The sequence below is a fragment of the Perca fluviatilis genome, chromosome 2 (assembly GCF_010015445.1).
Source record: "Perca fluviatilis chromosome 2, GENO_Pfluv_1.0, whole genome shotgun sequence".
NCBI lineage: Eukaryota > Metazoa > Chordata > Actinopteri > Perciformes > Percidae > Perca > Perca fluviatilis.
The window spans coordinates 42,468,663-42,496,073 of NC_053113.1; the positions used below are offsets into that span (position 1 = coordinate 42,468,663).

At 42.3% G+C, this 27,411-nt stretch overlaps 1 protein-coding gene across 8 annotated transcripts in view; it reads right to left on the reverse strand.

Moving 5' to 3' along the window:
• fat3a (FAT atypical cadherin 3a) overlaps window positions 1–27,411 on the reverse strand; it is a 228,673-nt gene that overhangs the window by 75,375 nt on the left and 125,887 nt on the right. For 5 of the 8 annotated variants that reach the window (XM_039791114.1, XM_039791086.1, XM_039791104.1 and 2 more), the window contains exons 3-7: window positions 25,184–25,507; window positions 13,799–13,860; window positions 5,832–6,146; window positions 5,148–5,358; window positions 2,760–2,828 (exon numbers count right to left, since the gene is read on the reverse strand). In XM_039791114.1, coding sequence (XP_039647048.1) covers window positions 2,760–2,828; window positions 5,148–5,358; window positions 5,832–6,146; window positions 13,799–13,860; window positions 25,184–25,507 — 981 coding nt within the window. The remainder of the gene's footprint in view (window positions 1–2,759; window positions 2,829–5,147; window positions 5,359–5,831; window positions 6,147–13,798; window positions 13,861–25,183; window positions 25,508–27,411) is intronic. The other 3 variants (XM_039791128.1, XM_039791121.1, XM_039791097.1) reach the window with 1 other exon arrangement.

A 27,411-nucleotide genomic window follows, 5' to 3' on the forward strand; every position in this document is an offset into this window, starting at 1 on the left:
CGAATTGAAAAACTAAATGTAAACCTATAAACAGGGTCCCATCTGTTTAAAATGAAACCTAAGACATGACAGAAATCCATAAGAATCCCAGGCAGATGACCTGAGCTTTAACACCAGAAATCCGTACGGTCAGACAGACTGGGATTGCTTTGCCCGAGTGAGGACAACAGTATTCAAACTAGTTTCACATTGTTAGACCATACTCTGACAGTGCTGCAGTATGGTCTGGCTACACTGCTAATCTGTTCTGGGATAGGAGAAAAAAAACACTCTGGCTTGTTTGTATTTCCAATCACAAGCGTCCTGGGTGGCGCTAAGTGCCGGATGCAGCCACGGGGCCTCTACAAGGCAGATAGCGGAGATAAAGTTCGTCAGCTTTATCCCAGCAATGGACATCCAATGAGCCAGACTATATTCAAACAGACACATACAGAAGAGTAAATGTGGCAAATAATAGATAGTTTTCACGTTGGATTGCAGTATGTACTGTAATGTGGGCCATTTGCTGTGTGCACTGCAAAATATCGATTACGGGCATAGGTGGCGCCAGGGAGGGGCTTGGGGGTTCTGCAGCTACCCCTAGAATTCCCATAGCACCTCCTTAGCCCCCCCAAGAAATTGCTGTGGTTTATTTATAAAACATTTTTGTTAATATGTGAATACTAGAATTCATATTTAAATATGAATAAATACATTAATAAAACAAATTATTTCTAAAAGAGCACCCTCACTGAAACACAGAGCTATCCCATAGCACCAGCAAAATAAAATCTCTGGCGCCGCCACTGATGACGGGCAGCTTCAAACAGCCATGTCTGCCATCCAAGCTTAATCATCCTCAGCAGGATATAAAGAAGAAGAGGGTTTGGCAAGAATCCTACGGAGTCCAGAAAAAGCCTTCCGTCTGCCGACGCCAAATTACAGAGAGAGAAAATTTCACTCTCCGCAAAATGGGGGAGGCAAAAAAACCTCTGCTCTGTTCTAAAATTGGTTTCCACTGCCTGTCTGACAGCCAGTTTATACTCATTGGCTCAACTGGACAGTTGTGTGACCACAGAACTTCCCCCTGCTGTTCTCTGCAGAGAGACAGAGATGTGATCACAGAGCTAACCCCGGAACACGCTGCTGTCCTGTCATCCATGGGCTGAGACACAAGGAGAAATACTTCATACCTTTGGTGATGAGTCATTTAAGTGACAATATTTTCTAACTTCTTCCAACCTTTCTTGTCCAGCCAATCAGAATCAAGTATTCTCTGTGACTGTCATGTAGGTAAATGATAATGAACAATGAAGTGTCCTGATACAAGAACATATTAGAAGAGGCATATGCTAAAAAAACACCAAGCCATGAAGCAAGGCTGTGCTTGTTTCTCTTTCAGCTGAGAGTAGTTTTTCATACTTTAGCCTGAGCTTTTCGCCAATCAGTCAAAACATAGAAAACTGTTTCAAATGAAAAAAGCTCATTTAATGAATTGTGTTAACCTTATTGTTAGTGGGTAACAAAGTTTAGGACATTTTTGGTATCTGAGTTTTGGCACTACAATCCCCATCATGCTATAGATGACGCTAACAGGAAGTGTACTTTGCCATAGAGGCAGTGAGCTAATGACCTGGAGTTTGACCTGCACCATGAACACTGTATTAGTTTTCAGCCACTCGTGTTTGCTCTCTGACCATGGATGTATTGATACCTATCAGCTGAATGACATTATTACTGAAGAAAAGGTCTAAAAATGATGATTATGAGGCGAGGTATGAAGTTGTACTAATCATCTGTTGTATTTTTAATCATACTCGTTTGTCTCTGTGGACTTTGGTGTAGGTTCTGCTGACTCTCACTTTTTGTATGGTGTCTGTTTAGAACTCAATTATGACAGACCCACATGGAGGCACCGCCCGCAGAATTCTGGCGAAATATTGAAATATTGTTATCCTAAATAAATATTGTCTACAGATCCTCAAAAGGGCTTTAAGTTTTCAGATACCCCTACCCGAGGTACAACAAAACGCAACCATGTTTTGTCATGATTTTGATATGCACCCTTCATGAACAGGATTGATGGTATAGGGAGGGTTTTGTAAGATGTATGTAAGAGTTGTCTGTGCGTATGCATACACCATGTTTGAACATAAAGATGCTAAGAAGTGTACGTGGTACCAGAGCACCCTAGGCCAAAGGTCGATTCTCCATTTAGTGATTGTATCGACTGATCTGAGGTTGCATGTTTTGGACACTCAGGTGAAGAAAGACTCACACCCCCAATGTGTTCCACCATTCCTGCCAGTGGTCATCATCCCCACCCTGTTGCAGGATGGACATTAGTGTGTTGTGCTTCTTCAGTCTGCCAGCAGTCACTGCAGCCATTAGTTTGGCTAATGGGTCAGCATGTGCGAACCTGCCTTTAGAAAGGGCTGCATGAAGGCATGCCTTAATTCCGAAGGAGTTAAGGAGTGTTTGTGAAAACTTTTTACCAAACCTTCATCCCTTCAATAAACCATTCATGTAAAACACACCCCCAACACACACACACACACACACACACACACACACACACACACACACACACACACACACACACACACACACACACACACACACACAGGCTAAACACTAACACAGACACACTCAGGCTGAACCTCCGGGTGGAGGATCAGCATCAATTAAAAAAGACAAGGAAAAGGATAAGGAAAGGAAACAAGGAAACCAAGTAGAGAGAAGACAGCTAACAGCGATAGTGAGAGTTGGAAAGGAGATACCTTCTGTGGAACAGTTCCTGCCACAAGCGCTCTGCAGAATATAGAAGATCTCACGGAAAGACCTGGGACCTTCCAGGCATGAAGCATTGAGGAGAGAGAGGAGAGAGAAGGTGAGACAGGAAGGACCGACAGGCCCAAGGGAGGAGGACAGGACAGAGACAGCAGCTGAACCTACATCTCATTATCTGGACATGGGCTGGACTTCCATAAAACACAGCGCTTTAAAGTCGGGGAGAGGAGTTCACTTCCCGGAGAAAACGAAAGACTTTCACCAAGAAAACGTGTGTTCGCTTCCCGGGAGTGTTTAATCCAAACCACCATCTTTTCCTTCCATTTTTCCTTAACTTAACTAGTCGTTTTTGTACCTAAACCTAACTTTTTTTGCCGTATAACGCTCACTTTTTGCGGGCTAAACTTGACTGTAATGTCCACTGAAACGGCCGGCAGCTTGTGGTGCCCTGTACTAGCTCACAGTCACCTTTTGTCGGCTAAACTCAACTAGCAACGGCAGACAGCTCACGGAGCTCTAATCTAAGCCCAAATTTCATAGGATATCATAGGAATTGGTGTGCATAAATCTCCATACGATATCATACAAACCCATTCATCACTTACTATAATATAATAATTCATCACTTACTATAATATAATAATAACAACAACAACCTGTCACAGCTGATTCTAATGATCACAGCTCCAACGATGCCTGTGTGCTATGAAGGATTATTTATAAAATGAAAAGACCTGTGGATAGGCAGCTTTCATCTACAGTCTTCACATCTGGAAGACTATCTTCACTAAAACACAACATTATTGGTCAAATGTAGCAAAAAGACTGTACTCTAACATGTGATCATGATGGTGCCGAGGATACCCCCTCAGCTGTGACATGGGCTGGCCTGGCTCTCATATCTGCACGCAGCGCAAAACGGCGCTCTGGCCTGGTCAGACTGGGACAGTTTAATACTGTTGGTTTAGGCTGCTCCGTGTTTTGTTAAATCTGATTGGCTCAGCTTGACCCTCGGCCAGGAAACTTAATTCCCTGAAGTTATGATCACAGAGAAACCCGAAAATGTCGAAAAAGAAAATAAGGTTGTGAAGATCAAAAAGAAATGTGCGGCAGAGAGAAGTTGAGGTTAAAAAAGAAGTAAAGTTAGAGCAAGATGCTGTAAAATGAAACGGCTTCTGGGCATTTTTATTGTTAGGCCTTTATTACGAGAGGACTGTTTAGACATGAAAGGGGAGAGAGAGGGGGAATGACATGTAGCAAAGGACCGCAGGTCGGAGTCGAACCCACAACCGCTGCATCGAGGACTGAGCCTCTGTATATGAGTACACGCTCTACCAGGTGAGCTACCCAGGCACCCAATGAAGCAGCTTCTGTGTAGTAAAAAAGCGGAGGTTAATCCCAGTGTCAGCTAGAGACAGATGAGGCCGGACCAGGACCAAGCAGCAGAGACGTGACACGGGACCTATCGCCATGTTGGCCAATAATATGTGTGCATTAGGTCACAGCGGCTTTATTATCGTAACAATGACTTTCTAAGCTCCTAAAATCATTAATATAGACCTATCATTTAATTTATTATAGAGAGAGAGAGAGAGAGAGAGAGAGAGAGAAAAAAAAAAAAAAAAAAAAAAAAAAAAAAAAAAAAAAAAGCCAGAAGGTATCTCCAGCTGGATACACACTGACTGTCACTGCTCAGAGACAACCAAAGGAAAGATGGATGGTGCATTAAGGGAAGTGCAGTCCTTCCTGGTTGCTGTTGTCCATCTAGCATGCATCACAACTGGGGAACTGTCAGTGTACATACAGTATTACATGGAATTACAAACTAATGGAATTAGAATCCAATGAACTGATTATTAGAATTATTAAATCACTTTCACCACACCAGAATCGTCACCATACATAATGCGTAAAAATTGAGCTTAGTGCACTGGGCATGACATAATCTTGTTAAGCCTTTTAAGTGGGTGAAAGTGAAATTTGACAGATCAAAGGGATTTAAGTGTGCCACGTTGGGCATTATACCGTTTGTAGAGGAATGTCACAGTGGCTTTAAAATCTCTCTGCATGTTCTTCATTAAGAGCAAGCCAGTGCCTCCTCTAAACAGAGACATTATGAAAGGCTCACGATAAGTCAGGAATAAATCTACAGGAAAACCCATCTATATCAGTTCTTTATAGACAGCCAATTTTTGTCTTTGCTTTTATAACCTCCAGACCTGACAGCTGGAGAAGCTGTCACCATGGTGACTGGGATGGGCAGGGCATAACAGATCATGCAGCAAGGCCACAGTATCTGAGCTGCACCTCGTACACACAGCAACACACAGCATGCACTGAGCCTGGCCACACACTTCACACCTATAGGGACATTTTACCTGTGATGTCAAACCACCAGGGGGTGGAGCTCTGCTGCAGTGACACCACACCCACGATCTCTGCCACCTTGTCATTCTCCATGACAGTGAAATTGTAGAATGGCTCATCGAAGAGCACTGGGAGAGTGGAGGGAGGAGGGCGACGAATCCACTCGATGTGCAGGCGAGCTGTGGAGGATTTCTGAGGACGCCCGTTGTCTGTTGCTTTGATCTGAGAAGCACAGGAGTTAGATTGGGAGCTCAGAGGTGGAATGTAACATCAAGCTGTAGACATATGCAAACAGATACACATTCACTTGTAGGGGCACACTCTGAGGCAAACAGGCATTATCGAGTTGAAAATGGGTACTCTCAAACAAAACTTTTGGTTAAATTGTGACAAAGCAGTTGTCACTAACACAGTAAGTTATGGGGCACGAGGGCGGTTCATTTAGCCTGGTAGCAAATTTAAATAGTTTTAAATCACACCCCCCACCCCACCCCAGTCTGAAACCAGAATGCATATCACTGGGATCAGGCGGGTTTCTTTTCTTTCTTTTCTAACTGTTTTTAATGTCAAATTTAAGACTCAAATTCAAAACCCATGCATGTCCAAGACTTTGAGCAAAGACAATCCAACTGATATTCAAAATGTCCTTAAACCTGTAAGCAGACATGCTTAATAATTGATGAAGGTGGGCATACAGTCAGGATGTCGTAGCTCCCTGCAGTGAAGGCCTTGCGTGAAGATACAACTGCAGTCTTTGGGTCGATGAAGAACTTGCCGTCCTCGTTTCCGTCCACGATGCTGTAAGAGAGGTCGCTGTTGGGCCCTTCATCGCGGTCGTAGGCGAACACCCGATAGATGGGCTCGCCCTTCTTTCTGCGCTCTCTCTCTGCCAGTTTGACCTGGTAGACCTTCTCAGGAAAGGTGGGCTTGTTGTCGTTTTCATCCAGGACCTGAACCATCACCCACACTGTACTCTGTCTGGGACTAGGACCACCATCTGACACCAACACCTGCAGGGGCAGTGAAACATTCAATACAAATACATATGCAGAGAATGTGTTACAATTCAGGGACTGGATCCTGGATTCCAAGACACAACCCATAATGGTGCTTTCAGGTGTTTTTCTTTAACTTGTAATGTTGCAAATGATCTTGACTTTTGACCGTCTGAAGGTAAAATTGGGTAAGTCTGACATGGTGACATGACATTTCCTGACTTTGCAAGTTGATGAGAATTACTTGAAAGCATTAGGCCTCATTCACCAACCATTCTTTAGAAGAAATGTCTTCCTTTCCCCAAGATTCTGATATTCACCAATATTTTCTTATTTGGGATTTGTTCTGAGGTAAGAACAGAATGTATGCACACTCAATAGCACTCTTACGCATATTTGAGTGCTGACAGATTTCTGCAAAAATGGGAATAAGCCTTATTCCCCGGAGCCCTTATGTTTTCTCGCCCCGGAGTTTTCTTTGGATTAGGGTGGCACCTAAATCATGGTTGCAGCTGTAGCCGTAGTCCTGCTCAGCACCCTACTATGCCCTGCTATGCCCTGCAACGCACGCTACGTCCTGCTATGCCCTGCTATGCTGTGTTGTGCCCTGCTACGCACTGCTACACCCTGCAGTGCCCTGCTACGCTATGAACTACTACAACTACTATTTCTAGTCATAGTTCCATTATCTTTATTGTGACTATAATTGCCACTGTTCATCACACCCCCAACCGGCACCGTCAGACACCGCCTACCAAGGAGCCTGGGTCTGTCCGAGGTTTCTCCCTAAAAGGAGGTTTTCCTCACCACTCCAGGTTTCTGCCTAAAAGGGAGTTTTTCCTCGCCACTCTCACACTAAATGCTTCCTCTTGGGGGAATTACTGGATTTGCTGGGTCTTTGTAAATTATAGAGTGTGGTCTAGACCTACTCTATCTTTAAAGTGTCTTGAGATAATTCTTGTTATTATTTGATATTATTAATAAAATTTAATTGAAACATTTAGTTGAACTTTTGTGAACAATGTCCAAGTGAAGTACTATTTACGGTGGGCATTGATTTGGCCAGTGTGGGTGCAGCCAGGAGGAGGCTATAATGAGGTGTGTCCATTCAGAACACACGGATAGAAAGCCCTTTTCTTTTAGATGTGTCTCATATTATCATGCTAAGCTGAAACAATTATTAAATGAATCAATAGTCAACTGATTTTGACATTTTTAGTTTTTCAAGCATTAAATTAACCACTTTCTGGCTGCTTTTGTCTGTTTTATATAATTGTAAACTGAATATCTTTGAGTTTCTGAAGACCTATGCCACTGTGAGATTTTTCAAAAAAAATAAAAAGAGGGTATTAGGGGGGGGGCTATAGAATGTAATGACTTTAAAACCCTGACTATTCAACAGTAACCACTGCACCTGTCTGTGTTCATTCTATTTGCTGCTATTCTCCTTCAGTCTCTGACAAATATGATGAAGAGGAAACTATCCGTCTTCCTATGTTTTGACAGCTACTTCTGAGGAGACGCTTCTGGACTTGTAAAATGATAAAGAAGGTGATCACTGTGAGGTGGAGCTAGCCAATGAGAGCTAAGAAGCAGGCTTTTTTTTTCTTTGTCCTACATTTATATTAATTTTGCTCGAAGTGCAATCACTTTATAGCTTGTCACAGATTCACGACACAGCAGCAGTTCATTTCCCCTGTGCTCATGGCTGGCTTCATTCAACAATACCATCTGTCATTTTACAAAATGCCAGACATGAGCAACTGACTATGAGAGGAGGAGAGAGCATAATGAAAAGTAAAAAAAAAAAAATGTCTGTAGAGAATGTGCTCACAGGAAAGACCAGACATGTAAATGTGCAGTTTGTGTACCTCCTCTAAGTCTTCATAAGGGAGAGATTTACAGTTTACATAGTAGCTGTCTCTATATAGGCTACATTTTTGTTGTAGAGCTAAAGCAGCCATACCTGAAGCACTCTTGTCAGACATTTGACCAGATTTAGAGAACACACTTTAGCATTCCTAAAGCCTTGGCATGTTGGCCACTTGTAAGCTCATTATGTCTGGTAACAGGAGTCAGACCATTGACACACAATATAAATAGAAGTTGAAGTGCACCATTGACCTGACAACTAAAATGTAACCCTTTTTTGAATGCCTTTATTGTCATTGTACTTTACAATACAGCGAAATTAGGAGCGCAACTCCACTGGGTGCATACAATAAATACAATAAATAATCCTTACCGGACATATAAAACTGAATAAAAGCAATAAAAGAGCAATGATCAGATACGTGCCAGTATCGAAGTGCAGGAGGTGACAGTGGGTGACTGGGTTTGTCTAACTACATTTGTTTAGGGAAACTTGCAGTTGGGAAGAAGCTATTTTTAATTCTGGTGGGGCTGGATTGTATAGAACTATAACGCCTATCAGAGGGTAGCAATTGAAACAGGTGGTGGCCAGGATGAGTATTGTCCTTGATGATGTTTTTGGCTCTTGAGAGAATGCAGCTGAGTGCAATATTTGACAGGGAGGGGAGGAGGCAACCAATGATTTTCTTCTGCATCTTGATAATTCTCTGCAGAGTCTTTTTGTCTGCAGCGGAACACACAGCAAACTACACAGAGATGCAGTATGAAAGGATGCTCTCAATGGTGGATCTGTAAAAGGACACCAGCAGCTTCGCGTTCATGTTGTTTTTCCTTTGTATTCTCAGGAAGTGAACGCGTTGCTGTTTTTTTTTTACAACTGTTGTGGTGTTAGTTGACCATGAGAAACAGTCCATGATATGGATGCCGAGGAATTTGAATGACTTGCACTCACCATTTATGAAGAGGGGTTGGGGGTGTGTGTTATGTTTTCTAAATTCTATTGTGAGTTATTTTGTTTTTGTGGTGTTTAGGATGAGGCTATTGGCAGAGCACCACTCAGACAGATTCTGATTCATTTGGGCGTTCCAGTGCACTATCCTTGTGCTGGGAACTAGTGATGACTCTATGCTTATCTGTAGACAGTAGTCTCATTTGGGAAGGACTGTGGCTTCAACATACTAGCATTAGTCCTCTGAAGGCTGCACTGTCATGGCTGCCATCCCTCCCAGGAAACAGCTCAGTCTATGGGACTCGCCTCCTGGCCACTATCAGTTGCTCCTCATGAGTAGTTTGTTTGTAGAATTTTTAGAAATAACTTGATGCCATTTCTTGTTCTAAATTATTGTAATATATTTTGTGTGCAATTCTTTTATTAGGGCCCGAGCACCGACAGCGGCGAAGGCCCTATTGAAACTGAAGGAATTATTGTTTCTATTCTTTTCCCGTCAAATTAATTGCCTTTTTGAGGGGCTTAACATATTCAAAAACTCACCAAATTTGGCGGTTGCATCAAGTCTGGTGAAAATTTACGTATTTTAAGGGTTTCGGGAATAGGCGCACAAAAATGGCTCGCTAGCGCCCCCTAGAAAATTAAAAAAATTGAGCCCCTGCAGTCGTTTAACGTAGACTCACGAAACTTGGTACACATATGTAGCATGTCAAGATGTACAAAAATCGTCATTAGAGTCATACCCTAAACCCAACAGGAAGTCCACCATTTTGATTTCAAAGTTCAAAATTAGTGCGATTTTGGCCATTTCCACATGTCGTACTTTAACAAACTCCTCCTAGAGATTTCATCCGATCCCGACTCGGTCTGTGCCATCTTAAGAAGTCAACGATGAAAAGTTGTTAAAAGAAAAACTTTTCGTCATAGGGCGTGGCCGTGGCGGGGCGGCCATTTTGTGCGTTTCGCCTCCGAAACAGGAAGTGGGTGTAACTCGAGTGTACGTTGTCCAACTGGCTCGAAACTTTTCAGGATTCATAAGACTCCAACCCTGAGGACGAATAAAGGCCGATATTTACTTAAAGTCATAGCGCCCCCTAGTGACAACAGGAAGTAGGCCTAAAAGTCAAGGTGCTATACTTTAGCGAACTCCTCCTACAGATGTCATCCAATGGACTTCAAACTTGGTCTGTACCATCTCAACACCTTAACGATGAAAAGTTATTAAAAGAAAAACTTTTCGTCAGACGGTGTGGGCGTGGCGTGGCGGCCATTTTGAGTGTTTAGCGAGGAACAAAGAAGTTGTTGTAACTTGAGTGTACATTGTCGTATCTGCCCGAAATTTCTCACGATTAACAAGGGTCCAGGCCTGAGGACACCTACAGGCCAAAATTGACTTTTGGTAATAGCGCCCCCCACTGGCAACAGGAAATGCACCTTATATGACAAACATCATCCGATTCACATGAAACTTATAACGTGTGGTCTACATGTGATACTGAGCCGCCCCCTATAATATGGCCACGCCCACTTACTCAGACCACGCCCCCTTTCATAACATTTGAACCGTTTAAGGTATACCCTTGTGTGAGGTGTCATTGAACTCAGCAGAGACTTCCTTTTTAATGGTGATGGTTTGACCAGCCCCCTAAGCTTTAGCCACGCCCCCTTTTATAACTAATGACCCGTTTGATGTAGACCCTTGTGTGAGATATCATTGAACTCAGCAGAGACTTCCTTATTCATTGGTGATGGTTTTGCCCACCCCCTATGCTTTAGCCACGCCCCCTTTCACAGCTGATGAACCATATGACGTAGAGTCTTGTGTGAGGTATCGTTGAACTCGGCAGGGAGTTCCCTTTTCATTGATGACGATTTGCGGTGTCTGAATTATCGCAAGGAGCGGTGTCCGCCGGTAACCCTGACGCTCGCAGAGGCGCGAGGGCCCGTCCATCGCTGCTCGCAGCTTTAATTTTTTATTGTATTTTTGTTTTTCTGCAGTGGATTGTGTGATATTGTATAATCTGTTGCATTATTCATTTTGTATTTCTATTTTATTTTATTCTATTTATTTAATGCTAAATATTAGCATATGCTGAATATTACCATTTTATTACTTTTTGTTCAGAGGGAGTTTTATTTTTAAATAAAAAGGCTGTAAAATATAAATCTGTACGCTGTTTTTGTTTTCAAGCGTATGAACATTGGCATTGGCGGTGAATCCAATACAACGGGCATCAGCTGAAACCTTGCCTGGGGCCCCAAACTGGTTTTACATAGCTGAACTCACCAAAGTTTACAGCATCTTACGTTTTTTATTAATGTATCTATTCCAAGGTACAAATGTGTATGTACTTTATTATGTGGGAATTAATTTGAAAGCTTTTAGATTTAGATTTATGTTTACTGGGCGAACTGCTGCTAAGAATTTCGTTGTTCATTTTTGTGCAATCATAATAAATCTTCTGATTCTGATTTTGATACAGTAGAAATGCTTGATTGTAAAACCCTTAAAGGTCCCATGGCATGAAAATGTCAAATAGGTTTTTTAATATTAATAGGAGTTCCCCCAGCCTGCCTATGGTCCCCCAGTGGCTAGAAATGGCGATAGATGTAAAACGAGCCCTGGGTATCCTGCTCTCCCTTTGAGGAAATGAAAGCTCAGATGGGCCAATCTGGAATCTTCTCCTTATGAGGTCATAAGGAGCAAGGTTACCTCCCCTTTCTCTGCTTTGCCCGCCCAGAGAATTTGGCCCACCCATGAGAGAGAGACATCATGGCTTTCAAACGAGCAAAGTTGCAGTTGGTCAAGGCCACACCCCCACCCTCCACCTTGCCCCCGCATCTCTCCTCCTCAATAGCTACAGACACAGAAATGGCACATCCTAAGGAAAGCTCATTGGGGGACTGACTTCAGATACAGTATTAGGGGACCACTAAGGTCTATATAAAAGAGACTTCAGATACAGTATTAGGGGACCACTAAGGTCTATATAAAAGAGACTTCAGATACAGTATTAGGGGACCACTAAGGCCTATATAAAAGAGACTTCAGATACAGTATTAGGGGACCACTAAGGTCTATATAAAAGAGACTTCAGATACAGTATTAGGGGACCACTAAGGTCTATATAAAAGAGACTTCAGATACAGTATTAGGGGACCACTAAGGCCTACATAAAAGCATCCAAAAAGCAGCATGTCATAGGACCTTTAATTGAAGTTCAGTCATTGTCAGGATTTGTTTTCCAGCAACCCATAATAGAATAAAGTAATTTCCCTAACAATTTAGTGATATTTCTCAATTTATACAGGACACGTGTTTGTGTAACATGTTTTATAATACCTGTGAATATAATCCAATTCATCTTGTTTCTATATCTATACTCTGTGTTAACACCTTATATTGAAAAGTGGACATAGTCACATGTGTATCTATTCCTATTTCAATGCATTTACAGTAAAGGTCAGAATTCCTTTTAGTTGCAGCTGGTTTGACCGCGGAGGTGCGAGTGACGGCGAGCTTGATGCAGAAACATCAGACGCTGCCTCTGGACCCCCCCGAAAAGCGCAGAGGACTCGATTATAAAACTAGCTCGGCTGACAAAGAAAAAGACTGCGGTCAAGCTGGCCGTCACTCACATCTCAGCCGCTACCAGCCGCCATCAGCCACTGCTGACCTACTCGAGGCAGACCCAGGCAGACCCTTGCAGACCCAGGCAGACCAAGGTAGACCCACGCAGAGCCAGGCAGACCCAGGCAGAGCCAGGCAGACCCAAGCAGAGCCAGGCAGACCCAAGCAGAGCCAGGCAGAGCAGTGCTCACTCTACATAAAACGCTACATTACATCACTTCAACTTCACGGGGGAGCCCCAAGGGCAGAACAGCATCACTGATCTGTTTTAACTGAATGGTCTCTGGTCCAGCTCAGATAAAAACACCAAATCGGTCAACATGTTAGCGTGTCGTTCACTGTTAGTAACCGGTAGACTACTGACAACGGTATCATCACTTCACTAAACTGACTTTAGCAGCTTTAACAGACACTACTGTCCTGCTTTTATAACAGACGTGTGAACTAACCACTGACACCGGACTCATGGCTGTGCATCGCTGCAGTTCACCGCTGCTGCAGAATGAACCACTGATGTATGACACTAAAAATCAGATTAATTTACTTAATAATCAAAGGTTCCCACTTTAAACCCTGAATGTAAGATGCAGTGGAAAGTTCAGGAAAAAAGCTAGTGAGTGATGATCAACTTAACACCATTTTGTCAATCTACTGTTTCAATGGTCATTGTTGAACTTGCATGTACAAAATCTCAGATGTTTAATGCTGTCTAAACACAAGCAACTGTATGAGAATATAAATAACGGAATTAATTTGGTAAAGTAGAATTCAGCAACTACCTTATCAAAGAATGAGTAAAGAAAACTGCAAATCTGACTGGCCATCTGATACCAACTTTCAGTACAGACATAGTACCGTACATATGTATTGTATTTGGTAGGACTCAAGTATTATCAGTCAAATGATCTATATCTGTATAATACGATAGACGCAAAAACCCTCAGAACTGTGTCCATCATCTTCCTCTGCTGCCCCGGCACTGACGCTTTCATTCTGGATTTAACATGTCACAAGACTTTTTCTCAAAAATCCAACATGAGGATACACCTCAAGGTCCATAAAAACATCTAGCATACTGTTGTGATTTTTAGAGAGTTTATCTGTATACCGTGTGTACCGTGTGTGCACATGACTTTGTGCACGTACACACGCATGCATGCACACACGTACGCACACACGCACACATACACACACACACTCACACTATGTCCTCACCTCTAAAACATGTTCTGTTTGTTGTTCACGGTCCAGTTTCCTGGAGGTTGTGGTGATCAGACCTGAGACAGAAGAGGAAACAAGTGACATGGTAATAAGTTGTTGCTGTCAGACACAATGGCTGGTTGTAATTGCATGGAATGAGAGAAGGGAAGAGGAAGAAGGAGACACAGATACAGTTATTAGTTATCATGCAAAGTGATTATTTAGTCATTTGAATCATGTTGTTACTGCCCTGACTGGCTGTTCGGTGTGGGAGGGCCTACCTTCATAATGTTTAATATCAATCAATCAACCAATCAATCAATCGTCACGTGAAAAACATATAAAGTACTGTTCCAGTGAAATGTAATCCTGTTCCTGCTTAAAAAACAGTTTTTGTTGAAAGTCACTACAGATGACTACATTATTTTGACCATGTGTGAAAGTAGGAATACTGTCATATTGTCTGACAACGTGCAGATCGGCTCTGACGGCACTCCCCCTCTACAGTCTCTGTAGGCTATAGCTTTTAAAAATGTATGTATGTATGCATTGTAGTGATGTATGAGTGTTTTCTTTAAAGATGCACTTGAATGATTAAGAGAGGCTGCTTTCAGTAACTGTAAACCTTTCCAAGCACGCAGTAATGTCCCTGCAGCTGATATCATGCGATATTTAAACAGCAAAACTAGTAGTTATAAACTTGACAGAGGAAACAAACTAAACCTTTAGCTTCTGAAATAATCAATGGAGTTATGGTGCTGACTGCTGTCAGCAGCGGACAGCTCTGCTCTGTTTACAGTATAGAGAATATTGTCCTCATTCATGATGCATTTCTTTGACTCACCCATAACCATCTGACTCTTATAACATAGAATATGTACAGCAGATTAGTAGGCTTAACACGTTTTCTTATCTTGCATAAACTGAACAATTATTTTCAAAGAATACATACTTATACCATGTAATAAACTTTAAACACCTTTCATACAAGAAACAGCCTACAGCTCAGTGCTTTACAATAAGGAAATTAAATGCACCGAGTGCTTCACATGAACAGACATTTAACAACATTTAATTTAAACATTTAATGCAGAATAAGATCAAAAATAAAATGGTGATGAAGTAATATTTTTTCTGTAACGTTAATCCTCCTTCGGAACAGTGCAGTTTCAGGCAGACCAGTCGTCCGAGAGAAAAAGCTGTTGCCCGGGTGGTTTGATCTTCAATGATTATCCTGGCCTATTTCTTGCAGCGCCAGGTCTAAATATCCTTTAGGCAGGGTAGGGCTTATCTGTTCAGCCGATCAAACCACTCTCTGCAGAGCCTTGTGGTCCTGTTTGGTGCTGTTTCAGTACCTGGCAGTAATGTTCCCTGCAGGACGCTCACAACGATGCAGGAGTAGAAATTGCCCAGTATTTGAGGGGATACCAGGCTCCTCCAGGTATCTGAGGTTAAACAGTCTCTGACTTGCCTTCTTCACCATTGAGTCAGTATGCAGGTCAGACCCTCGGTCATGTGGACGCCAAGGTACTTGAAGGGGTAGTTCTTTCCCTGCTTCTTCCCAAAGTCCACTATCAGTCATATCTATATGAGTAGGTTTTTGTCCTGACACCAGCGGGTCAGGTCCTCTACTTCCTTCAGGTAGGCCTTTTCATTGGTGTCTGTGATCAGGCCCACCACATCTGTGTCGTCAGCAAACCTGATGATGCTGTTGTAGTTGAAAGTGGCTACCCAGTCGTGGGTGTACAGGGAGTACCGCAGGGGACTCAGAACACAGCCCTGGGGTGCTCCGGTCTTAAGGATGAGGGTGGAAAAGGTGTGTCCGCTCAACCTCACCACCTGGGGTCTGCCCGTCAGGAAGTCAAGGATCCACATGCGCAGTGAGTGTTTAATCCCAGGTCCTTAAATTTCGTGACAGATTCCATTGATCGGTTGGGACGGTAGAAAAACTGTAATGGGTCCACTGTGCTGGGTTGTGAGGAGGTTTAGCTGTTTAGTACAAATACTTCGTTACTGTACTTAAGTAGATTTTTCGGATATTTCTATTTTACTTTACTATTTTTTTTTGTGGCGACTTTTTACTTTTACTCCTTACATTTTAACACGAATATCGGTACTTTCTACTCCTTACATTTTAAAAATGTTCTCGTTACTTTAGTTTTGTACAAGAGGTCATAATGTCGGAGAATAGCGCGGACACGCGCCTCACACCGCGAGCGGGCGCGTGCGCCACACAGAAAAAAGTTAGAAAAAAAGAAAGAGAGACTGCTGTCCGGAGGATAATCAGTTGAGATCGTGTGTAGTACGTCCTTGAGAACTGTAAGTCGTATAACTTATGTTGTCAGTTCATTTAAGCTGGTTCTTGTATTGGTCTATAGTTCCTGCACAGTTAAAGTAGGTTAGCTAGTGATTTAGTTGTTTGTGTTCTTCACCTGTTAGCTAGGTTTCCCCGTTACACGCAACGTCATTCCCAAGCATCAAAAGAGAGAAGTTGTCCGTGTTTTACAGACACACCTGTGGGGCGGAAGTTTGAAACCAGCATCAGCTTTAAATACGGTCCTAATCTAGTCCTCACTAGCAAGTTTCAAATAATTTCACTGGAGTTACGCGTTATTATTTTTCACGTGATCAACACCGAATTCAATCTAATTGGGTGGGAATATACTGTAGGCTACGCCGTTGCATGTAACGCACCACTACAAGCAACACCTACGAGATTCGGCCGCATTCTGCATTCATTTGCGGCAAATAATTGCAGCATGATGGTGGTAACGTTAGCACTAGTAGTATGGACGGGCGACATGATTGAAAATGAAGAAAACAGAGATCCCAGAGATTAGGCAGACAAGCAGCAAGACATTCCCAATCATCCCTGGCCTTATCTGAGAGAGATGTTTGAGATAGGCTAGGCATCAAGTATGACTCCTGGCCAATGTGCTGTGTAACTCTAAAAGTATGGGGAACTTCTTAATTAATCTATGTTTAGTAATTCATATTGTATCCTTTATTTTCTTTCTATATTTGAGCACACACACATACATGTAGATTCCTTTAAATGTTAAGGGGACGATTAAAAAAGAGAAACTGGATCTGTGAATTCTCACAGAATCACAATTGAATTCATATCTTGCTACTCAGTCAGAATCTTATTAAGCTGGAGTCCCAGTCTCTGTCACAATAATCATATATGTGATGTTTGGCAGACATCCATTTAAAATGTAGACAATGGCATATAAAGAGCCTGGTTTTTATGTCCACTGAAGTTTCTCATCTTGCACTCTAGTAACGTGTGTGGTCCAGGTAGCTTTGCATAAAAAGTGGTTGTCATTCGCAAGGCTACTTTTACTTTTATACTTTAAGTACATTTCAAAGCCTGTACTTTGTTACTTTTACTTAAGTAAAGAAGTTAAATCAGTACTTCTACTTTTACCAGAGTATTTTTTAACACAAGTATCTGTACTTCTACTTAAGTACGGGAAGTGAGTACTTTTGCCATCTCTGCTTGCTATTGACACATACACATTATATATATATATATATATATATATATAGCACCTTCCATGAAACACAAGGACACTTTACAGAAAGTGAAGTACATGCAACACACAGTCATATGGCTTTAGCAATAAATAAGCTGTTCTTTAATGTCACTTTAATGTTTTGCGCTCCTCTTTTGTCTAAAAGTATCAGTTCAAGCACTACTAATGCACCAGCACTGTTTTAAAAGTATCGTTTTAGCACCGGTATCAGAAATAAGCCAACACTAATGATAAACTAATGATAGCCAACCCTAATGGTTAGAGGAGCTGCAAACAGGCAGTTGGTGACTTTACCACTGCATCAAACAGCAGAAATAAAGACAAACAAAGAAATATTTTCATATAATATAATGCTGTGCATTTAACTGAAAGTAATGCACATTTTCAATTAGACTTGAATATTCTTCATGGTAAATATAGATGTAATTATTTAAAAAAAGAAAGATTAAAATGCTTTGAAGAATTGAATTGAATTTAATGATTGTAGGCTACTGACTTTGGAGTTAAGTGGTATTGTAAAAAGACACGTGTGGCATTTCTAAGCCCACAAAAAGCATAATGTGTGTTCATGATTGATGTAGAACTATACAAGCTTGGTGCTGCAGAGGCCTTCAGGAAAAGTTCTTCATACCATGAACAAATAGTTTTACAATATAACACTACATTACCTTTTGTCACAAATTAACTGCATTTAAATGCTTCTTTCATAAAAGATAAAAAAAATAAAAAATCATCTCTCCAGTGTCTTAGCTTCCTTCCTCTGAGGACAGCAAAGGACCTCTCAGAACATCTTCAGAAAAATAAAAACTTTCAATTTGAAAACCTTGACAGGAGGGGTGGATAAGACACAGAAAGACAAAGAATGGAGAGAATGACAAGAGAAAAGATGATAAGAAGAGTGGAGGGAGTGCAGACTGAAAGGGGCTGCAGGATAGTACTGTTCCCTGGCCTACTTTCATCCACCACACACATACAGCGGCTGTGGATCACTGACTTTACTTTACACACTCAGGGCCCTATCTTGCACTCAGCGCAATTGCCGTTGTACACCGACGCCTGTATCATTCCTATTTTGCACCCGACGCACAGCGGACTTTTCCCTCCACAGACGCACGTCGGTAAATTAGGGAATGTATTTGCGCTCCTGGGGGCGGTTCAGCGAAAAGAGGAGGCGTGTTCAGGCGCAAACGTTACGTGGTCCTATTTTGCAGTTTCAGAAAACAATTCCGCCACTGACCAGGAAAAACCTGGTCTAAAGTCAGTGGCGCGTTATTCAGATGCTATTTTTGGGACAAATGCTTGGCCATAATATAGCGTGTGCACAACACGCATACACTTCTCTCATCTACAGCAGTTCACATTTTTGAAAACCATACATAATTACAAAGAAAAATGTCGCAGCATTCTTTGTGGCTTGTGTTTTACACAACATTTCCATGAATCATGGATGTGTTGATGACATAAATGAAGAAATATTAGAGGACTTAAGGAGACGTGATGTTGAACTACGGCGGGATTGGACACTCCGGCGGGATCTGGTCCGGGAGTGGCAATGCGCGATGCACTCCGTTTGGAGGCCCACACTCCATGGCTGCAGCAATCCTCTCTAGACTTGAGGAGATACGCCCGAGAGGAGCAGCAACATCGCCACCCGGACAAGACGGGCATTTATTACCTTGCTGCATCCCGGACGCGATATTACGAATCCCACTATGGCCACGCCAAGACCCCCAAGGCCCTTCAATAGCATTCACACACTACAATTGGCCAGGCGTCCATGCTTACACGTACAGGTCCTATCCCCTGACCAATCCCCTAACCCTAATCTTAACCACTCAAGGTGAAATGCCTAACCCCAACCAATCAAGCTGCTTCGTAGGGCGGGTCTTGGCGTGGCCATAGTGGGATTCGTAATTTTGCATCCCGGACAGCTCCCGCTGGCGTGCGCCAGGCAAATCCGCCGTCATAATAGCAATCCGCCATGGAACAAGCACGCCTGCTCTTAAAGGGAATGTGAGATGACGCTCTGATTGGTTATTTTCACGTTACGCCCAAACCACACCTAGCTACTTCAGACCAACCCATTTTAGATTTGCGTCGGGCGCAAGAGTCATTTATCCCGCCGGTATAATAGCAACAGCGGCCGAGATCCGCCCACAAAGCTACTTGCGTTTTGTGTTTCAGATCGTTGAAATAGGGCCCTCAATGTTCTTTTGTATTTGGATATTGTTTTTAATCTACCTATAGACGATAGACGAGTAAGTAAGGTAAATGTATCTGTAGAGTGCTTTTCACAGACATAAATCCCAAAGTGCTTTACACGGGTATTAAACAATATACGAGAGAACACAATGCGATATAAAAACACAACACACAATTAAAGAAGAAGACTCACAATGATGACGCTGGACTAGAACAATAATTAATAGAAACATTACTCTCCAAGGTTGTAAAAATGTGAAGGCAATCCCAAGCACATTTCTCATTGCTTTGTTTGTGACTGTTTATTGTCAATGCAGATTTAAGTGGGAGAAAAATTACATAATAACACATGCGTGTTCCATTAGACCCAAGGCCGCGAGCTGAGGAATATGGCTGAAATAGCTCATCCACATACAGGAGCCTGACTGTGCAATGCTCTGTATGTAAGAGGGATCATTTTAAACTGGGTCCTGTATGGACAGGGAGCCAGTGAAGAGATTTGAGAACAGGAAGATGTGAGAGCGTCTAATGGACCTAGCGTAGCCTTGCAGCAGATTTCTGGATTGACTAAATTAAGTCAATGGGAGATGAGATGAAGAAGCAGTTGAAACTACAGAGTAGCCTACAGCTAGAGAAGATCCAAGTGATGATATGTTATTCAATGCTATTCCATTTTGTTCAATATCATCTCTAGTCCAACATTATACTCTTGAAAATGATTAATGATGCACATTGATCAAAATCAGCAGGGGCTAGGAACCTGGCCTTCAGCACTGAGGCTCCGAATCCATTTTTTGCTTTGGGCCCCAAAAAGGCCCTAATGTCTGTAAAAGTGTGAGGCCGAGCATCAGCGCCAACCTGTTCATAACAATCGATCAATACCAACACCCTCGGAACTTACTACGTAGCTGTGATCTTTTCTAGTTATAAATGCAATCTTAACAATCAGAGACATATGCTATTGATTAATGAGATCACAGCTGCTAGCTTTATGCTACATTAGCCACGCAGCATCACATGCTAACAAGCCAGGAGCAGCTGTGCCAGTTTATTAGTTTTAACAAGGAGGGGAATGTGACAGCACTCAACAACTACATGACACACACACACACACACAGTCTATCCTGTCTCTTTGGATGTTTACAGCTGTTATGTCAGAGAGTATACCAGGCAGACACACAGCAGACAGCCTCCAGGTATATGCTACAAGTCATCAGCTGTCAAAGGAGTGCGGAAAGTGTGTCGGAGTGTCCCTGATGGGTGAACAGGGACTCCGCTGCCTGCCTGTCAGTTAACAGTTAATGATCGGTTAAAGGGTCGGCTATCGGTCAGAGGAAAAATCTAAATTAGCATCCCTACAATACACACATGCAAAACCCGACGCTACATCTATCAACATTTATTTAGATGTTATCATGGTATTCATTTCATTATTATAATAATATTATTTCGGTCTTATTACGGGTGAAATGCTGTAGGACAGAACACTACGATATGGGCCGAGCGGGCGCATTCAAAGCTGATATCCCACAATGCAATGCAGGCATTCATATCAGAGAATCGGACAGCGATCAGCGGGTCTTTATCGCTGCTTTTTCTTCTATGTACATAGTTAATCAGTGGTTTTGTTACCAGCAACAACACGTTGCTCAGTTTTGTTCCAGTAAGTTACGCACCGTAATAACGTTGAAAAAAATCAGTGGAATACTCTGGAAGTGACGTAATAATTACCGCTCGACGTATAGGAAAGATAAAAATACATAATATTATAATATTGATGTTTATGTCTAACATTGTATTTCAGGATTTAAACAATAAAGGTAATAATAATAAAATACAGTTTCATTTATTTGTCTCATGTATTGTTTGCTCAGGCGGTCGGTGGCAATCTGAAATGGAATGAAGCCCATTCACGGCAGACAGCAGAAAAACAGGAGCCAAACAAGTCCATCCACCCACCCCGGAAGAACTACAAATACGCTAGCTTTGTAACAGGTTGCGGAAATACTGACCAATCAGAGCAGACTGGGCTTTTTAAAGAGACAGGCGTTCCAACAGAGGATCTCAGACAGAGAGGGAATACAGGTACAGCAGCCATGGGCAGTATGAGAAAAATAAAGTATTTTTGTTCTACAATCTATGACAGAACACAAACTGGAATATATTGCTGGAATATATTGCATGAAACTACTTCCTGCACTGGCATTAGATGTAAACCCTGATGTGTGGAATCATCCAATATGGAAGTAAGTCCTTGAGTTACTGGGATGCATGTGCTATTTGGATCAATTTAATTGGTTGAGACACACCTACATAATCCTCTATGAAGCCCATACAATTCATGATATACTTGCGTCACTTTCATTTTACATTCTTCAACCAGTAGACACGAAATGTAAAGAACAAATCAAGGAAGGTGGAGTACATTAATATAGAATTGTTGCCATCTGTTATCCCAGGAGTTGGCATGCTGCATGAAGGCCTTTACATTCAGCTGATTAAGACCCTTGACAGCCATCTGAAGGCTGCACTCAAATCTGACTGACACATCTTGTCAAAGTGCAATTCCACACACCAGATGCACTGTGGTTACTTTGATTTAATCTTACACAACAAGCACCAGGCTAATGCACAATAACCACAAAAACTTCTGTTCTCTTGTGCATTATCACACTGGTCGGTTAAAGTAAGTAAAATCATTAGGAAGGAGGTAGCCTGGTTGACACCAGACCCTTCTCAGTTGTAACTGAAAGTGGCTCTGGGGGAGGTTCATTCACAGCCCATTTCCAAAGGGGCATCACCAAAGGACGCCGCTCAAATGTGTCTGGGCGCAATTGGATAGTCCTTCAACCAATCAGACCAACGATGCGGGTGAGATAGCAGCGACAGCGGCATCAACGGGTAGCTGCGCTTCAGTGGCCGTCATGTTGAATGTAAACAAAAAGCTGCTTGCCGTTGCTGCGCTATCGTTATCATGTAAAGCCCGCCTCAACCATTGTGATTGGTGCCTCGATTTGGAAAAATTGGAAATGGGCTTGAATGGGTTCTTGGCCAGACGAACTTGCAGAGCAAATCTCAAATTTGTCCGAAGTTTTACCAGGCTAGGAAGGAGGGTTGAAGACAGCGGAATAAAGAGTTTTTTTCCACCTACATTTTAGCGTTGTCTATTTCGTCAACGATATTGCATGTTGATATCGCTACAGTCAGCGTCTAATGACAACGCTGCTGTGTCATCATATATCATTAATGAATTAAACATTTCAGCAGAGGTGTTCATTTCCACACAGGCTTAATCACTCAAAGTGACCACGCCCTTAATTAGGCAGAACTTTAAGCCTGAATATAACTTAATCTGATGAGTTATATCCAACAGTTTGTTAGCATTTAAACAATGTGCTGCAGATATATAGTAGTCTGAATGTAATAGTATAATTTAATAATAGAATAGTTCATGGATTTTGGTGAATGTGGTCATTGATGCATTTTTACGTGAAAGCAATGAAAAATTATTTGCAACTTGGTCCACAGACTTCTACGGAAGCCCTGAAAAGCAAGGTGAAAAATCTTTTTTCGGACGTGCAAGACCAGAAAAGACGTACTATCTAGTACGTCTGACTGAGACTAAAGGAGACTTTATGTGTCAGTAACTAACGCCAAAGACATCTGACCAAGCGTCGGTTTCTGACACTCTGGGAGTGAGAATGTGTTGACTAAAACGGTAACGACTTATTCATATTACTGTACAGTACAAGAAACCCTGCTCTTCTATTACTCATCGCCAGATTGTTTTTCCGCTCTCATGTGGTAACTCCTTAGGCCTTATTCTCCAGTGTCTAATCCTCTAGTGAAGAACTTAAGCTAAGCTAGCAGCAGCGCCGCCGGACTAAGACAATGCATGCACTGAGACAAAAATGCATTTGCCCACCTATATAAGTATAGAGGAGACGGTGAACCCTATTTCAACAAACGGTGGCGTATTCCTTTAACTTTGGATCGTTGTTGTACTCCGCTGAATCTAACCTCACCTGTGTCTCTCACATCAGGATTGTCAACTCATCACCTTTTTCCACCCTAGGAGCTAACCGTAACAGGTAGGTACATTTAAATGTGAAAGCAGTTGGGATGTATTCTGTTTCTTCTCAATACTAATACTAATTACTAACCACTCCTATTTTTAACATCACGATTCATTATTCATCTGGAAAGTAAGCCACAGTGGTTAGCATGTGTACAGGGTGCATACTGAAGGTCCGGGCTAAGTGCCAAATGTCCTGAAATCCTAGAAAGGCCCTGCAGTCCAGTACTGCTGTAGTTACAATGACATAACATCCCAATAGACTCTGCTGTGATACCAGCGAGAACCAGAGGAGAAATGATAAAGATTGGACAGAGGAAGAGTGCTACAGGCTTATTGATGATCTGCAGTCCCTCATCAAAGTTTTATAACGACAATATCAAATATTCAACATCTGCCATCGACTAAAACGATGGAAAACTGTTAGCAAGAGAAGAAAGGACATAGTTGGAGTTAAATCAGAGTGTACTAGAGGATGGCAGAAGGAGAAAACATGAGGAGATAAAAGATGACAATACAAAGAAGCTAAGTGCAAGAATCTCTTTAATAAAGGCAGAGAGAGAGAGAGAGAGAGAGAGAGAGAGAGACAGAGAGAGAGAAAGAGAGAGGAGTAGTTGCTTGAGACGAATGGGTGGAATAGAATCAAATTCAAAGCAAAGGGATCTTGACTAAAGGACAGCTAAATATAGCAACAGCCAATTATATGTGGCCCTGTCTCCAGCACAAGCCTTATCTGCAGAACGGAGTGTGTGTGAGGCAGCGTGCAGAGGGCTGTGTGTGTTCATGTTCTCTTCATCCCACACACACTATAGACGTGATGATTATTGAAACATCTGGCGCTGCACCAAGTTCCTACAATTAGATCTAAGTACAAAATCACATTTTGTCAATATCCTGAAACCCTACTAAGTACTGTAGTGTTATCATCCCAAGTGTAAGAAAGCCCAGAGAACGGAAACTGTTAACAGTCCTGCACTGAGAACTGTTAGCATCACATGTGCATATGAGATCGCATCACCATCATCAAAACAGTAAATGAGAGAATATCTTTTGAAAGGCCCACACTCTATGATCTATGACAGGGAGCACTGAAGCAACACACTTCATGTTGCTTTGTGGAAGAAGACCTTCTGCAAGTTAGCAGTTAGCTTCAACACTATCAGACAGCGAGGATGTCAGACTGCTCGTGGACACGGTTACACTATCCATGGAGCAGAGGGAATAGATGTGTTATATGTATGCATTTACACCTTTTCAACATCTTGCTAGAAACTGCCGAAACTGGATTTCAATCGGACTTGAATGCATTACGCTTGCTATCCAATCCATCCAAAACGCCTGAACTGACATTTAAAACAGTATCTTTCACATTTTCAAAGGTTACTTTTCTATGTAGTTTAAACCTTGTTTTCATCATTGGCACAAATTGAGACTGCCTGAAGCACACTCCTTCAAATTGTCACCTGTCAGGTTAGCTACTCAAGCTGAAAGCAGGAGCATTCATGGAAAAGGTTCAGACCTACTCATTGTTTCAGTCTGCCTTCTACCCGAGAAACACAACAGCCTTTTTCAGCCATTACTCACCAGTGCGGCTGTTGATGGTGAAGAAGTTCTGTGGGTTTCCGCTGACGATGCGGTAGCTGAGCCTGTCCGCAGCGGCAGGCGGCGTGGCGTCAGGGTCCTGGGCCTGGATCTGGAGGACAGAAACATCCCGCGGAGAGTTCTCGGCCACTGAGGGCCGGTACAGCGGCTCGGAGGTCAGCGGGGCGTTATCGTTCACATCCTCCACCTGGATGAACACCTCGATAGTGGCAAACTGGGGAACCACGCCATGGTCGCTGGCATACACTGTCAGCCAATAGGAGTCCTTGGTCTCGCGGTCCAACATATCGGTGGTATAGATCACCCCTGGTGGAGGAAGAGACAAAGAGAGCAAATCTGTTTCATTTCTCATTGTCCAGAGCTGGCTGTACTGTACATGTAATGCAAAGGAAGTCCAGTGTTTCCACTGCAGCAGCACAGCCATGTCCTTCTCTTTACAGCCACAATCAAGACATTGGACTGGGTCACTTCATTCTCATGTCAAAGTCCTCAACACAACAAGGATTGAAACAGTCAGGAGAGAGAGAGAATGGCCTGAGGATGTTCCGGCACACACACACACGCACGCACGCACGCACGCACGCACGCACGCACGCACGCACGCACGTATCACTGTGGTCTTTACCATCTGCAACAGTTCACATAGTCAATGAGGGCATGTAAACACAGCGACTGTGGGGAACATCATGATACAGTCTGACACATTGCTTAGTGTTTCCGTGGGGACGCTGACTGTAAATGACAACCTGTGTCATGTGTATCCATTCTGGTTAACTCCTTGTGTCATCAATTAATCCAGATTACAAAGAAGCAGGGGAGGCTGCGTACATAACCGCTGTAGAGATGGCAGCTAACTTCCTGACATAAGTCAAATTGGTTGCCTTGTCATGGGCGATAACTAATAAAGTAGTGGCAAAGGAATGTGGAGGCTCTGAGCCCACCCAATGCTGGGAGCCAATCCCATAAATTGTTCTGCTATATAGTGCTGGAACTGGCCAGACTGTACAACTGTGTGGCCAAAGGCTATCTGTTAAACATTTGATATATGTTCCCATGATGCCTTGTCCTTGGAAAGCCAAAGCAAAACTCCTGCGACCTCTGACCTCAGTGTTTGTCTGCTCTTCTGTGGATTGTCTGAGTCGATGTGAGTGGCAGCAGTGTGTGTGTGTGTGTGTGTGTGTGTTGAGTGCGCTTGATTAGCCAACTTCGGAAGCAATATTTACTTGCCGTTTTGTCTAAGTGGCTGATTACTCTCTTCAAAAAGCACTTCTTTCCAGGTGGCTTTCACATGAGTGCTGCTGGCTGATGCACACACACAGCGCTATATTTAGCATGTTAGTGTAGAGTTCTCCCAAGCTTTAGTGGACAAGCCCATTAAATATTTAGTGTGAGTTGCTGCATTGAGTATTCAAAGAGTGAGTGAGTTTTCTTTTTAATTCACAATCAAAAAGGCATATTCAAGAGAATACAACAAACGGACAATAACAACCGAGCAAGCGATATCAATAATAAATAAAAGAAATCACGACACAGAAATAAATAATAGTGGAAAAGAATACCTCAAGGGGTCATTCCGGAATTAGGGTTAGATAGATATTCATACAGATGTGGGGCTTTTCCAGTTTTACAACATTTCTTGTACATTATTATTTCATTTTAATATGCAGTAAATAAAGGAGTAGTATTTAAGAAACTTATTTCCAAATTCTGCTTTCTTGTCCTCCAGAAACCAAACTTTATAGTTTTATGTTATAATCTGTATATTTTAATCATTATAGGTCAACCGATATTGAAAAGCATCCCAAAAACTCTTAGTTAATCTACTTGAAGAGTAACTTATCATTAAATCCATGTTTTAGAGTGAGCCACCAATGTGTCACATCATTCTACTTTCAGATACTCAGAACCATAGTGTATATAAGTGTCATTTGGAGTTGCAATTTGAAAAGAGATGCCGTTGGCAGAGACAGGATTTATGAAGTCAGACAAGTGTGTTTGAGAAACAGGTGGAAGGATAAAGGAGCTAGAGGGGAGGACATGTCCGTGGTCATGGCTGAGTGCATATACTTTACATAGTCACTGGTGACTAAGGGCGTTTTCATACCTATAGTTTGCTGCTCTGGTCTAAATCAGTTGGGGAGTTTGTAAACTTGGAGCGGTTTCCCCTTTATTTAGTTTAGTTTCACACCTGGAAAAAACCTAGCGTACCA